A 13,976-nucleotide genomic window follows, 5' to 3' on the forward strand; every position below is an offset into this window, starting at 1 on the left:
TGATGCCAGTCTTGTGCTGTGAACCCATTTTGTGCCAAACTGAGTAATCGACACTCAAACCAGGGTGACAAGTAATAATAATAATAATAATAGTAATTTTATTTATACCCCGCCCTCCCCGTGCTCAGGGCGGCTAACACCAATAAAATCACAGTAAAAACATAATAGGGGAAAAAGAAAGGGGGAAAACCAATTTAAAATACAGGTTAAAATGCAATTTAAAATGCAGCCTCATTTTAAAATAGCTGATAAATCAAGACCATAAGGGAAGGGAAACATAAGAGTCAGACTGAGTCCAAACCAAAGGCCAGGCGGAACAGCTCTGTCTTGCAGGTTCTGCGGAAAGATGTCAAGTCCCGCAAGGCCCTGGTCTCTTGTGACAGAGCCTTCCACCAGATTGGGGCCAGTGCTGAAAAGGCCCTGGCCCTAGCTGAGACCAATCCAACCACCTTGCGACCTGGGACCTCCAAAGTGTTGTCATTTGTGGACCTTAAGGTCCTCCATGGGGCATACCAGGAGAGGCGGTCCCGTAGGTACGAGGGTCCTAGGCCGTGAAGGGCTTTAAAGGTCAAAACCAGCACCTTGAACCTGATCCTGTACTCCACCGGGAGCCAGTGCAGCTGGTAGAGCACTGGGTGAATGTGATCCCGTGGCAAGGACCCCGTAAGGAATCTCGTGCGGCATTCTGCACCCGCTGGAGTTTCTGGGTCAGCTTCAAGGGCAGCCGCACAAAGAGTGAGTTACAATAATCAAGCCTGGAGGTGACCGCCGTGTGGATCACAGTGGCCAGGTCAGGGTGAGGAAGGTAAGGGACCAACTGCTTAATATGGCAGAGATGGAAAAACAACACCTTTGCTGTGGCTGCAACCTGCACCTCCATGGAAAGGGAGGCGTCAAAGTAAATGGCCCCAAACCCAACCTTGTCCCATTGACTCCGAACTGGTGCCAAATTGGTGTTTCTGAATACCTATTTGGTGGAAACTGCAGGCAGTTCTTGGGTTCTGTTTGAGGGTTTCCCATAATAGGGTCTCTGGCCGGTCCCTGTGAGAACAGGATGCTGGACTCGACGGGCCATGGACCTGATCCAGCGGGCTCTTCTTGTGTTCTTCTGAGCGAAACCTTCAGCGGCAGAGGCAGTCTATCTCGACTCCTATTGTATTATTATTTATTGAGTTTCTATATCGCCCTTCATCCGAGGATCACAGCGCAGTTTACAAAATGAAAACCCAAAAATACATATCATGGTAACAAACAAAACAATGCCTTCCCCAGTGTAAAATACCGTATTTTTCCATGTATAAGACTAGGTTTCCCCCCTAAAAAATAATGTAAAAAATTAGGGGGCGTCTTATACATGGGGGCGTCTTATAGACGGAAAAATGTGGTAGATTGTTTAATTTGCAGAAGGCCTCAATTGCCTTGAAATGATATACAATGAGTTGGAAAAAAAAATGTTTAAACTAACTTTTGTTTTAAAAAAAACAATCAGAGGCTTTTCTATTAGGAATTGTAAGTGCTGCTATTCCAAGGGAGCAGAAAAGACTTTTTATGTACACGACGACAGCCACACGGATGTTATTAGCCCAAAGATGGAAAAAAGAATGGCAAATTAAGCTGCTGGATTATGCCGAAATAGCAAAACTGACCGGAAGGCTCAGGAACCAAGAAGAACAAAACTTTAACAAAGAATGCGGAAAATTTATAATTTATCTTGGAGACCACTGTAAGCAGATGTAATGTAGCAAATACTATAGAGAAAATGGAGACATAAAACATGGACCACTGAATAATATGCAGTTGATAAAGTTGACCATAGGACCCATGGAGGGGAAGGTGTTAAGTCCTGAGATTCGGAGGAATCTTTAAATATGGATGTGTTTGACTGTATTGCTATAATTTCATACTTGTAAAACCAAATAAAAATTATTATAAAAAATAATAATAAAAGTTTTGTTTTGCATAACAAACAAAAAATAGCTGAAGGCCTGGGAGAAGAGGAATGTTTTCACACAACACCTAAGATATCACAGAATCATAGACTTGTCCAGTGGGAAGGGACCCTGAGATGGTCTAGTCCACCCCCTGCAATGTAGGAACACGTAGCTCTTGGGGATCGAACCCGCAGAAAAGACCCCTTCTTGTGTCACCACCCTCCTGACTTCCCCTGGAGGTGGCACATGAAGTTGGGCTCTTAGGGGCATTTGGCCACTATGAGAAGAGGGTGCTGGATCTCACAGCCAGGCTCTGCAGTGAAGAAGTGATCCTATCCTGACAAGAACTCCTACTCCTGGCTTCCCCAGGAACCTCTGGAGAGTTCATGCTCTTCAGAGGGTCCTTGGGGGCTTCGCACTCTGATACATCGCAACAGAACATGCAACCAGAACCATCAATGTATTTTGCAAATATTTTAATGTTGCAATAAAGACATTAGCACTCAATAATAGCTGATGGGAAAGAACCACAGGTAAGATAAGATTGGTAGACTGGATACACATAAAGAAAAGTTAAACATTGGGCAGAGCAGTTTCCAAACCTTGAGAAAAGGAGCAAGACTTTTTGGGAGTGCGAGAACCGACAATCTCTGGAGCTCAGGGGTTCATGGGAAGAGGGTTACAAGGCCTTGGAGACACACGCACCCGGCATGATTCCAGAAATACCTGGTCCGTTGCGACGGAGTCTCAGTTCACACTGGGGGGGAAGCAGAACAGGGTCCCCTGCTCAAGAAATAGATGCGAGACACAGGCAAAAATGTCCCACTGGTTGAGTTCTGTTACTCTGTGCACATGGCCTGGGAAAAGGTCTCAGATGCTGCCACTGGGATGAGATGTTTGGAATTTGGGTTCAATCTAAGGCTTCTTCCATGTATTGGATGTGTACAGATGAGGACTGGAGTTGGCTGAAGAAAACAAAATGTGTTTGGCGTTGCTCCCAAGCACCTTTGAGTACAACGAACAAATAACTCTTTCTTCCTCAGGGGTACAATCCTGGCATCCGCTCAGAATGTACTTTGAATAATCGAAGGAAGACAGCAGCAAGGGAATCCTTGTCTTAAGCTTCTCACATAGGAAAGCCTGAAACTTCTGGCTTTTCTGGCAGATGACCTGGGAGTGCTCAGCAGATACCAGAAACAGCTTCAAAGGGGGCACCGCCACCATCCTGGGCATGCCAAGGAGAACAGTGGCAGTCAGGAGCACCGCAAATTTGCAACTTGGAGGTTCCTGAAGTACACGAATCACTTGCCAACTTCTTTTAAGAGCTCAGCACTGAGGGCTATCTCAGCAGTGTTGCCATATTGCTCTTCACCCTCTTTCCAGATGTGATGGATGCGGAGAAGGTATTCAGTACCATGAGCACATGACTTGCACCTCCAAGACCTGAGTATGTAGTCTGAAGAAAGACTGGACACTGGTTGTGTACTCTATAGCTTTGAGAGAAAAGTCAACTTCTTTGCTAGGTTGCCACATGACACTGTTGCAGTGCTCACCCACAGAGTCATTCAAATTTCTTAAGTTTAAATTTGTACACAGCCATTGATCTGGTCCCGTCCCCCGTATGAATTCTTTCATGGGCCATGAGACAGGCCCTCTGTCTGAAACCCTTTCCACACACACACTGATATGGTTCCTCTGATATGGGATGGATAACAAATGGAAGAAAGGGCAACTCACGAAGAAGGAAGAGTATTCTCCAGGAGCCAAAAGTTGCAGGGAGAAGGTCAGGCAAGCCAAATCTCAAAATGAGCTCAGGCTTGGAAGAGAGGTTAAAACTAATCTCAAAGGGTTTCTTTGGCTATCTTGGAAGCAAGAGGAAGAACAAGCAAGGAGCAGGTCCTCTTCATGGAGAAGACACAGAAATGCTATTAAGCGATAGAAGGCGGAATAACCACTCTGCCTCTGTCTTCACCCAAAAGGAAAGCTGTGTCAAACCCGGTGTTAACAGAATAACTGCAGCCCAGGATAGGAAGAGGTGGTAAAGGAACATCTAGCTACTTTAAATAAATTCAAATCTCCAGGGCCTGATGTGCTGCACCCAAGGGTACTACAGGAACTTGCTTATGGAATCTCAGACACTATGTCTATAATCTTTGAGAATTCCTGGAGAACAGATGAGGTCCCTGCAGGCTAGAGAAGGCCAAATATTGTCCTCATCTTACAAAAGGGTGTGGGGAGAAGACCCAAGACCCAGGTAACTACTGAACGCTCAAGTTTGGCATGGATACCAGGAAAGGTTCTAGAACAGATAATTAAATGGTTGGCTTGTGAGAAATTAAAAAGAATGCTGTGATTATTAAAACACAGCACTGAGATTCTCAAAAACTAGTCATGCTAGATGGATCTCATCATTTTCCTGATACAGTTACAAGAGAGCCATTGGAAAAACAGACAACCGTGGAAAGTAGTGGACTCTCCTTCACTGAAGATTTTTCAGGAGATACTGGGTGTCCATCTGTCATGGAATGCTGTAGTGGAGATTCCGGCATTGCAGGGAGTTGGACTAGATGACCATGGTGGTGACTTCCAACTTTACCATCCTACGATTCTGTAATTTTGGCCGGTGAGTTTTTTGATGGGAAGTGAGATGGGCGCTCTCACTGAAGCTCTTTCCACATTCAGAGCAAACATATAGTTTTGTCCCTGCATGAATTCTCTGATGCAAAGTGAGATGGGCATTCTGACTGAAGCTCTTTCCACACTCCAAGCACTGATAGGGTTTCTCCCCTGTATGAGTTTTTTGATGGGCTGTGAGATTTTGCTTCTGGGTGAAGCTCTTTCCACATTCCGAACACCGAAACGGCTTCTTCCGTGCATGAATTTTTTGATGGGAAGTGAGGCTTTCTTTCCAACCGAAGCTCTTTCCACATTCCATGCACTGATAGGGTTTCTTTCCACTGTGAGTTATCTGATGGGAAGTGAGATGGGCGCTCTGACTGAAGCTCTTTCCACATTCTGAGCACTGATACGGTTTCATCCCGCTGTGAGTTCTATGATGGGAAATGAGGTGGGTACTCTGAGCGAAGCTCTTTCCACATTCCAAACACTGATATGGTTTCTCCCCCGTATGAATTCTTTGATGGGAAGTCAAGCTATCCTTCCGACTGAAGCTCTTTCCACATTCCAAGCACGGATATGGTTTTGCTCCTGTATGAACTCTTTGATGTGAAGTGAGACTATCCCTCCGAGTGAAGCTCTTTCCGCATTCCAAGCACTGATAGGGTTTCTCCCCTGTGTGAATTCTTTGATGGGAAGTGAGACTCTCCTTCCGTTTGAAGCTCATTCCACATTCCAAGCACAAATATAGTTTCTCCCCTATATGAATTCTTCGATGGGCTGTGAGGTTGGCTCTGTGGCTGAAGCTCTTTCCACATTCCAAACACTTATATGGCTTCTCCCCTGTATGGATTCTTTGATGGGATGTGAGAATTTCCTTCCGACTGAGGATCTTTCCACATTCCAGGCACTGATAAGGTTTCTTCCCAGTGATATTTCTTTGATCGGAAGTGGCATGGGAGCTCTGACTGAAGTTCTCTCCACACTCTGAATTTTCATATGACTTCTCCACTGTGGGGATTTTGTTGTGGTCTCCCTCGTTCTTAATTTCCAAATTGTCACCACCTGCAACAAAAAGAGAAATGGATTATAATAATAATAATAAAAATTTAATACCCCACCCTCCCCAGCCAAGGCCGGGCTCAGGGTGGCTAACAAGCAATAATAAAAACAAGTTGAATGATTACAACTTAAAACAAAATTAAAATACAACATTAAAATATTGAAACATTAAAATATTAAAATGCCTCATTAAAATGCCTCGTCGCAGGAGGAGAAGGAAAAGAAAAAAGAAAGAGAGGGAGGGAATCAAATTGGCTCCAAGCCAAAGGCCAGGCAGAACAACTCTGTCTTACAGGCCTTGCGGAAAGAAATCAGATCCTGCAGGGCCCTGGTCTCATGAGACAGAGCGTTCCACCAGGCCGGAGCCAGTGTTGAAAAGGCCCTGGCTCTGGATGAAGCCAATCTAACTTCCTTAGGGCCCGGGACCACTAGGTTAGATTAGAGCCTCGGGAAGAAATGGAGTCCCAAATAATTGAACAATTCTCATGAATGCTTGTGATCTGAAATCAGTTAGCAGTTTACAATATAAAAATAAATTTACAATATTAGATTTTAAAATTGGGAGTGCATTCATACAGCTGGAACGGAGATTCTTGGCTGCCAGTGCAAATTTGGCTACCTGGTGTACAGGTATACAGTAGTACCTTGGATCCCGAACACCTTGGTACTCAGACATTTTGACTCCCAAATGCCAGATACCTAGAAAGTGAGCGTTCCGGTTTGTGAACATTCTTTGGAACCCGAACATCCACTGGGGCTTCCGCCACTTCCGATTGGCTGCAGGAGCTTCCTGCAGTCAATCTGATGTGGTGCTTTGGTTTCCAAACGTTTTGGAAGTCAAACGGATTTCCGGAATGGATTCCATTCAACTTCCAAGGTACGACTGTATAGATGTTTATCTGCTAGTCGGACTTCTGTTTTTTGTTTGTTTTTGCTTCTGTCTATTTTCAGTTGACTAAAGAGATGACTGACCATCTCCAAGGTTAACCGAAAATGGACAGAAGCAAAAATAATCCCCCCAAAAAAGTTACTGCACGTTCCCTAACTCTGAAGCCTATCTTTTAAAACAGTGATCAGCAACATTTTTAAGCCATGGGCCGGTCCACTGTCCCTCAGACCATGTGGTGGGCCAGACTATATTGGGGGGGGGGATGAATGAATTCCTATGACCCACAAATAACCCAGAGATGCATTTTAAATAAAAGCACACATTCTACTCATGTAAGAACACCAGGCAGGCCCCACAAATAACCCAGAGATGCATTTTAAATTATTATTAATAATAATAATAATAATAATAACTTATTTATACCCTGCCCATCTGGCTGGGTTTCCCCAGCCACTCTGGGCAGCTTCCAACAAAGTATTAAAATACAGTAGTCTGTTAAACACATTCTACTCATGTAAAAACACGCTGATTCCTGGACCGTCCGTGGGCCAGATTGAGAAGGTGATTGGGCCACATCTGGCCCATGGGCCTTAGGTTGCTACCCCTGTTTTGAAAGGTGTGGGCAGTTCAGACCAGCCTGTTCCTGGTTTTAAAAGGCACAGCTGGAGGAAGAATATTTGCACACAAATCATTCAAGGTGAGCTGTGGGAGCGTCAGAATCACAGATGTTTTGGTAGTACTCTTGAGCTCCTTCAAAATACTAGAGGTTTGTCATATAGAGCAGTGGTTCTCAACCTGTAGGTCCCCAGATGTTGTTGGACTACAACTCCCATCATCCCTGAGCTCTGGCCTTGCTAGCTAGGGGTGATTGGAGTTGTAATCCAACATCATCTGGGGACCCACAGGTTGAGAAAGGCTGATATAGAGATACATATTACATTTCAAAACAGATATCATGCTCGAACAGGGAGCCTTACCGAGAGAGTCCATTCTCCCACAATTCTCCTCCATGACTTCCTTATGCAGAGCTCTCTGGTCAGGATCCAGCAACACCCCCTCCTCGTCTATGAAACAAACAGCTACATCTTCAAAGCACCCCGGACCCTAAAATAAAAAGGGAAAGGTCCACTTCTTAGAAAACATACAGATTATCTACTACACATTGCTCTGTTGTTTTCCGCTTGTTCCTTGGCATCTTGTTTTAATAAGATTGGTTTGCTACATTTTAAGTATGGATGCTTATTTTAATGCCTTAATGGAATGGTACCTTGGTACTCGAACGGCTTGGCTCCCGAACAAATCGGCCCCCAAACGCTGCAAACCCGGAAGTGAGTGTTCCGGTTTGTGAACATTTTTCGGGAGCTGAACGTCTGACGCGGCTTCCGATTGAGTGCAGGAAGCTCCTGCAGCCAATCGGAAGCCGAGTCTTGGTTTTCGAACAGTTCCAGGAGTCGAACGGACTCCCAGAACGGATTAAGTTTGAGAACCAAGGTACCACTGTATTTTGTATTGTACTGCTGGGGTTCCTTAGGTGAATCCTGGCCACTGTTTTGTACAGTTGGTGAACTGTGCTTAAGAGCTTATTTTAGCATTCAACCACAAGTATAGAAATAAAACTGAACTAGTGATAAGTAATACTAGCAACATTCAGAAGCCTAGTGAAGGTGAGGGAGCTGTCCATTTTTCTCAGAACATAAACCTTGACCAGCATGTTGACAGAAGGCAAGGGGAAGAGAGAGATTTGTTTGGGCTCAGAGCCACCTCTGCTTCCCCCACCCTTTGGCTTCCTTCCCCACAAGGCTCCTTCCACCTGCCTGATCTGGTTCCACAGCCTCTTCTTCCCCTTCACTATCGTGGAAAGACGGAGGAGAAACTTTGGTCGGCAACGTTCTGTCCCCTGCAAGAGAAAAAGGTAAGAAGGAAGCCATGAGTGTGCACTTCTCTTAGAAGTGAAATAGTGCACCACCAACTACAGGTGGGCCTTAGAAAAAGCCTTATCTACTGAGTGCATTTTGACATTTGTATTTTAGCTATGTAAAAATACACCTCCCCCACTTTGGGCTCTTGGCCCCAAGTGTCCTCCCCCAAAAGATGGAAAGAACCCACAAATCAGTTTCTAAATCCACAGAATGCAACCAAACAGAAAAAAACCTCATTCCTTCTTACCTGGTGGCCTCTCTCTGGTGTCCAAGGGAGTCTTCTCTGCTTCAGGGGAATCAGGGCCCATTTCTGCAAAGATAATCTTTCCCTGAAAGAGCAACAAGGATTCAAAACTGAGAATGGGGAGAAAGATCAGACAAGGAATGGCCGATGAAAAAACTTTAGCGGTATCCGGTTTCATTCCTTGGATGCTTTCCAAAAACTGATGGTCCAATGAGGGAATTTGGGGGTTCTCTCCCTCATGTTCTCAGCCCCTTGGGAGCATCCAGAGGAAAGTCTCTCTCACCTGCTGCTCTGCCTGCTTCCTTTCCATTCCCTGACGCAGGAGGAATCCTTCGGCCAGGGCCACCGCCTGGGAACTGGTCTCTGCTCCACATTCCCTCACCCAGCTCTCCATCTCCAGTGGAAGGACAGCCAGGAACTGCTCCAAGACCACCAGGTCCAGCATCTGAGCTTTCGTGTGACTTTCTGGCTTCAGCCACTGATAGCAAAGGTGGTAGAGTTGGCTGCAAGCCTCTGAGGGTCCTTTGGCCTCCTGGAAGCAGAACTGCCTGAACTTTTGTCTCTGCGCATCTGAGCTGAAGGTGTCCTCCTCACCCAGGATCTTCTGCACTGAGCTTTCCCAGAATCTCCCACTGCTCTCGGTTTTGATGGCATGGCCTCTTCCTGCTTCTGGGCCAGCTGAGTCTTGCTCATCCATCTGGACTCTCAGGAAGCCTCCAAGAAATCAGAAGGAATCCTTTTTTTCTTCTGCCAAGTTGTCTGTCCTAATGAGAGGTGCTACCAAAGCAAATACTTTGTTCTGTTATAATATTCATACACAGTCAAGAGAAGAAAAAGGTTCCCTGAGCAAGCGTGGATGAGTCTTGCTAGGAACCAGGACTGGACAGCCCAGACTCTGAGCTTTCTTTAAGGAACAATGAGAAAGATAAAGGAATCCTCTAACCCTCCTAAAAGGAAAGTTACTATGCAAAAGGTGCAGGCAACTGAAGGGATTTCTGTGAGATGAATCCGACTGGTTGCTCCTCCATTTCAGTGTCTCCCGTCAGCAAATGAAGTCAGAGGTGTGATTGGCAAGTGAGTCATTTGTACCGAGTGTAATGTGGACACCAGGCTAGAGTGGGGTTTCCTAACCCTGGAGTCCTCTAGGGTTGCTCTCCCTCCCACCCCCACTTCAGTGCAAATTTCTTTCCTGCTTCAGCCTCATTTCTAGCCCTTGAAATCTGCAAGCATACTACTGGAGTGAAGTGCCTTTTTGTTTTTTATTCTGAGGGCCAGATATTTATCTGGCCAACCCCCTGAGAGCCAAATGGGCGAGGTAAAAGGGCATGTGGGTGGGGCCACAGGACAGCGCTCAAAAGCAAGCAGGAGTTACCTCATTTCTGTGGTTGTACGTGGTTCTGAACTGGTTTTAAGACTGGGTTTTAATGCCGTGATCTGCTCTAGGAAATTAGAGTGGTCCTGCTCTATCCTGTTCCCCCTTTTTCTTATGATCCTTTTGTTTAAATAAAACCCAATAAAAAGTTATTCCAAAAAGAAAGAAACAGACACACACACCTGGGGCCCATCTGCCATGTATCTGCAAAGCAGGTCCACCCCACTTTTAGAGAGCCAAAGCTTCTTCCAAAAATCCTGGGGACTGTAGTTTGCAAAGGATGCTGAGAGCTGCTAGAAGACACCCTCCTAGAGCGGTTTAACAACCTGTCACTTTGGCCAGAGAACTCTGGGAATGGTAGCTGGTGGGAGAGGGTCTCCCAGTAACTCTCAGCAATGGGGGGGGGAGGCTGCCACTTTCACCCCCACCCCAAGTTTGCTTCCTTCCCAGCAGGGCCTCCCCTGTCTTCAATTCCTTGGGAGGCTTCTCATCAGGTTCAGTCTCAGAAGATCCTCTGGACGCCTGGGAGGTTGCATTTCTGAACGGGTGCATATGGGTCAGCCAGGAGTCTAGATTATGCCGCTGTCCTGCCTGATGAATGGGTGGTGGGGAAAGCTTTCCTTCTAACTGAAGGACAAGGGAGGGTTCGCTTGCATCCAGAGGAACTCAGCATCTGAACGGAAGACAAGTCCTGCAGGATCAGGCCATAGGGGTCCCCTATTGAGTCCCCCCTCCTGTTCCCACAGGGGCCGAGCAGGGGCCTCTTCTGGGAAGCCACAAGCAGGATCTGAGCCCAACAGCAGCTCTTCCCCTGCCTGTGTTTCTCCAGCAACTGGGATTCAGAACTGTGGCTGCCTCTGACCACAAGAAGGCAGACATGGCCCTCCCGGCTAGGAGCCCCCATCGCCCTCTCCTCCTCCATGCATTGGCCCCCAACTCCTTTGGAAGCCACCTGCTTTGGTGGCCATCCCTGCCTCCTGCGAGAGGTAGGTTTAACTCTGCACCAAAGGAATAAGCTTTTTTCTTTCCTCTGCCCTCCGTCTTCCAACACTCTTTCTTTCTCTACTGCATAGGTCAGGTTTTCTTTTTTTTAATTATTTCCTGCATGTTTTATGTCCGAATGTTTCCGCCCAGCTACAACCCTGGTGAATAATAAAGGTGCCTTTTCCCATCCACCTGAACGGGGTTTATCTGCCTGCCACTTTCCCCGTGACCCAAAGACCTCCGGCAAACTCCTCCTGGCTTTGCAGAGAGGGAGGGGGAAGGGACGTCTTCTCCCTGGCTTGGGGGTCCTCCCCACCCCCCATGCATGAGCTGAGCACGCACACACCCCATGCACACCCACCCCTGGGACCCCCTTCTCCCCAGTGCACCCCAAGGGGGGAGAGAGAGGAAGCTCACCAGGTCGCTGGAGGCGCCCCCGACACAGCGCTTGCAGAGAGAGGCAAATGCAAGCCCCCGCGACCCCGGGCAGAAAGAGACGGGGGAGGGAGGGAGGGGGAGGGGCTTTTGCTCTGGAAGACCTCCCCCCCGCCTTCATTTCCTGTTCTCTCTAGGAATCCAGCTCAGCTCCTTTTAACCCTTGGCAAGCCAGTGCAGCAAGCTCCCCCCTCCTTCCCCTCTCTGCGCTTTCTCTCTCGCCAGAAAAGCTTCATTTTATTCACCCCAACATTTGGGATCCTCTCCAAACCTGCGCCAAAGTTGTGCGGTCGTTTTGCAGCGAAACACCCGTGTATTTTGCATCTCCCCCCCCCGTAAGTGATGCTCTGAGGGTCATAGATATCACCCCAAAGTTTGGCAATGGTCTTATAGGAAGCGCATTAAGGAATACATCCAAGTCAATGCCAAAGTTTTGCTATCGTTCTGCAACCAACCTGTTTGCACTGAACCCCCCCCCTTTCATCACACCCCCAAAAGTGGGTTACCACGCTTTATTTTGGGGGGCCCCTCTTGGGTGGACTTCTGAGCTGCCCCCCCCCGGCCAGAAACAGGAGGAACTGCTTGGTGTGAAAAGGGCTCTGCAATAAGCAGGAAACCCCATCCTAGAATTGGAAGGGGAACCCCCTAGTCCTCCCCCTCCCCAAATCAGGAAGGAATCTCAGCTAAAACATCCCTGGCAGTTGCCCCCCCCCCCCAGCCTCCTTCCCATCCCTCCCTCCTGCTGCCGCTTTCCTCCTCGGGTGTCACTGTGGTTGTTTGCGTGTGACGCGGGATCCCATCTTTGTCCGCTGGCCAGAGGCTGCTTAGGTTTGACCCTCTCTCCCTTCCAGGGCCACGGTTTTGGGGGCCCCACGTGGAGACTCTGCACACACGTCCCACCTGTGTCAGGAAGGTTTTTGAATATAAACTGTTAACGGAGAAATCTGAGGGCTCCCTTGGACAAAAAAAACAAGGAGACCAGCCAGGAATACCAGAGCAAAACAGCAGCCAGTAGGCTTGGTCTTTATTGAAGACTGGACAGGACTCCCACCTGCCACCAGGTGGAACAAGATGGAAGCCCCGAACAAAAGAGAACCCAAACTTTTATTAGATGCTAATCCCCCATGCTACACCCCTAAGACTACATCACTCATACATCATGAAAGGGGAGGTCTGGTGGCAGGAATCTGAGCATCCTGGACCCTGCCCCATGGTTCCCCCTGCCCTCCACCAAACACCCATCAAGTGTAAGAAAAGAGATCTTTACATTTCCCTGTTTCCCGGCCAAGTTCATCCCACCCTTTTGCCTTCATCTGGGTTTGTTATTTCTGGAATGGCTACCTGTCTGGCCCTCAGGTATCAGGATGCCAGGGATTATCACTCAGGCAGAGGGGCTGCTGAGGAGCTAGTCTAGATGAATTTCTGAGGATTTCCCAGTGAGCCAGTACATAGATACATTGATCAGTGAATTCTTACATTTGGTATCGTGCAGCAAAGGCCCTTTGAACAGATAGGAAGAAACTGATGAAGTGTTTTGTGGGGACAAGTCACAAAAGTCACAGTAGTGATTGTGCTGATTTTGGTAGTGGGCTGCATGTGCATGATATCTGCTGGAGGGGCAAAAAGCCCCCCAACCTATACATAAATTCCTGCAACAATACAATCTGATATATTTGAACAGGTAATGACAGAAGATACATGGAGAAACAAATGTCAAAAGATTTTGAATAAATGGACAAGTTATAGGAATTGGATAGCACCGGGAGAAGCCAACCCAAGCATCCAAATTAGAATGAATAATCTGTGCACATGGTTAAAGATCTGAAGAGAGAACATGTTTTTAGGGAGGGGTTAAAGGGGAGGGAGGAGGGGGGAAAATAGGATAAATGAGCAGGGACAAAAGTATATACGGTTATCAATAACTAGGAGGATTTTGATGCATGTTATTGTTAGATTTTTCGACTGAATGTTTTTTTGTAAGTTATTCGACATCACTGGATGAAAGGGTATTATAAAGAATGGAAAAAATAAATTATTAAAAAGAGAGAGATAGAAGTGGAGGGGGGGAGAGAAGGAAGGATTCACCCCTGGAGAATTAATTCCTCCTCGAGGCTTTGAGCAGGAGTCTGGATCCTTTCCTTCCTGAGAATGCAATGCCCACCTCCCTCTAAGGTCAGGCGAGCAGCTGAAACATCCAGGGGCAGGAAAGATTTGCATCCCTTCACTCCAGAGAAATGGTTCCACATATACACACAAGTTCCCAGACTTCTGGAAGCCCCTCCAGCCCCTTCCCCAAATGCCCTCTGCTTGCAGTGTCCTGGATTCTGATCCTGCCCTGTTGGTATAATTTAGAAGAAAAAATGGGTCAAATTGCGCTTAACTGCTCAGTCCATCTTGTGAGCGGCCCATCCCCCACGTCTGGATTTTGCTCAGAAAAACGCCCAGCTGCCCTGCCTGGTTTAGAAAGAGTTCAAGGCTAAATGCCTGCAGCGTGACTCATGCAGCCTCCTTTTCTGTGTGCAGA

At 47.1% G+C, this 13,976-nt stretch overlaps 1 protein-coding gene across 2 annotated transcripts; it reads right to left on the reverse strand.

The window, feature by feature from the left end:
• Positions 1-2,372: 2,372 nt before the first annotated feature.
• On the reverse strand, positions 2,373-11,499 carry LOC308569584 (uncharacterized protein). Of its 2 annotated transcripts, none has more exons than XM_081163691.1 (5): positions 11,461-11,499; positions 8,665-8,771; positions 8,313-8,395; positions 7,476-7,602; positions 2,373-5,612 (listed from the first exon to the last, which is right to left on the reverse strand). In XM_081163691.1, exons 2-5 carry the CDS (start codon positions 8,723-8,725, stop codon positions 4,495-4,497), a joined length of 1,389 nt encoding a protein of 462 aa, XP_081019817.1. In that variant the 5' UTR covers positions 8,726-8,771; positions 11,461-11,499; the 3' UTR covers positions 2,373-4,494. The 2 variants fall into 2 exon arrangements, with proteins under 2 accessions (XP_081019817.1, XP_081019816.1); XM_081163690.1 differs by lacking the exon at positions 11,461-11,499 and adding an exon at positions 8,945-11,118 and having other exon boundaries at positions 8,665-8,746.
• Between the last annotated feature and the right edge of the window lie 2,477 nt (positions 11,500-13,976).

The sequence above is a fragment of the Podarcis bocagei genome (genome assembly GCF_964188305.1).
Source record: "Podarcis bocagei genome assembly, chromosome: 12".
Classification (NCBI taxonomy): domain Eukaryota; kingdom Metazoa; phylum Chordata; class Lepidosauria; order Squamata; family Lacertidae; genus Podarcis; species Podarcis bocagei.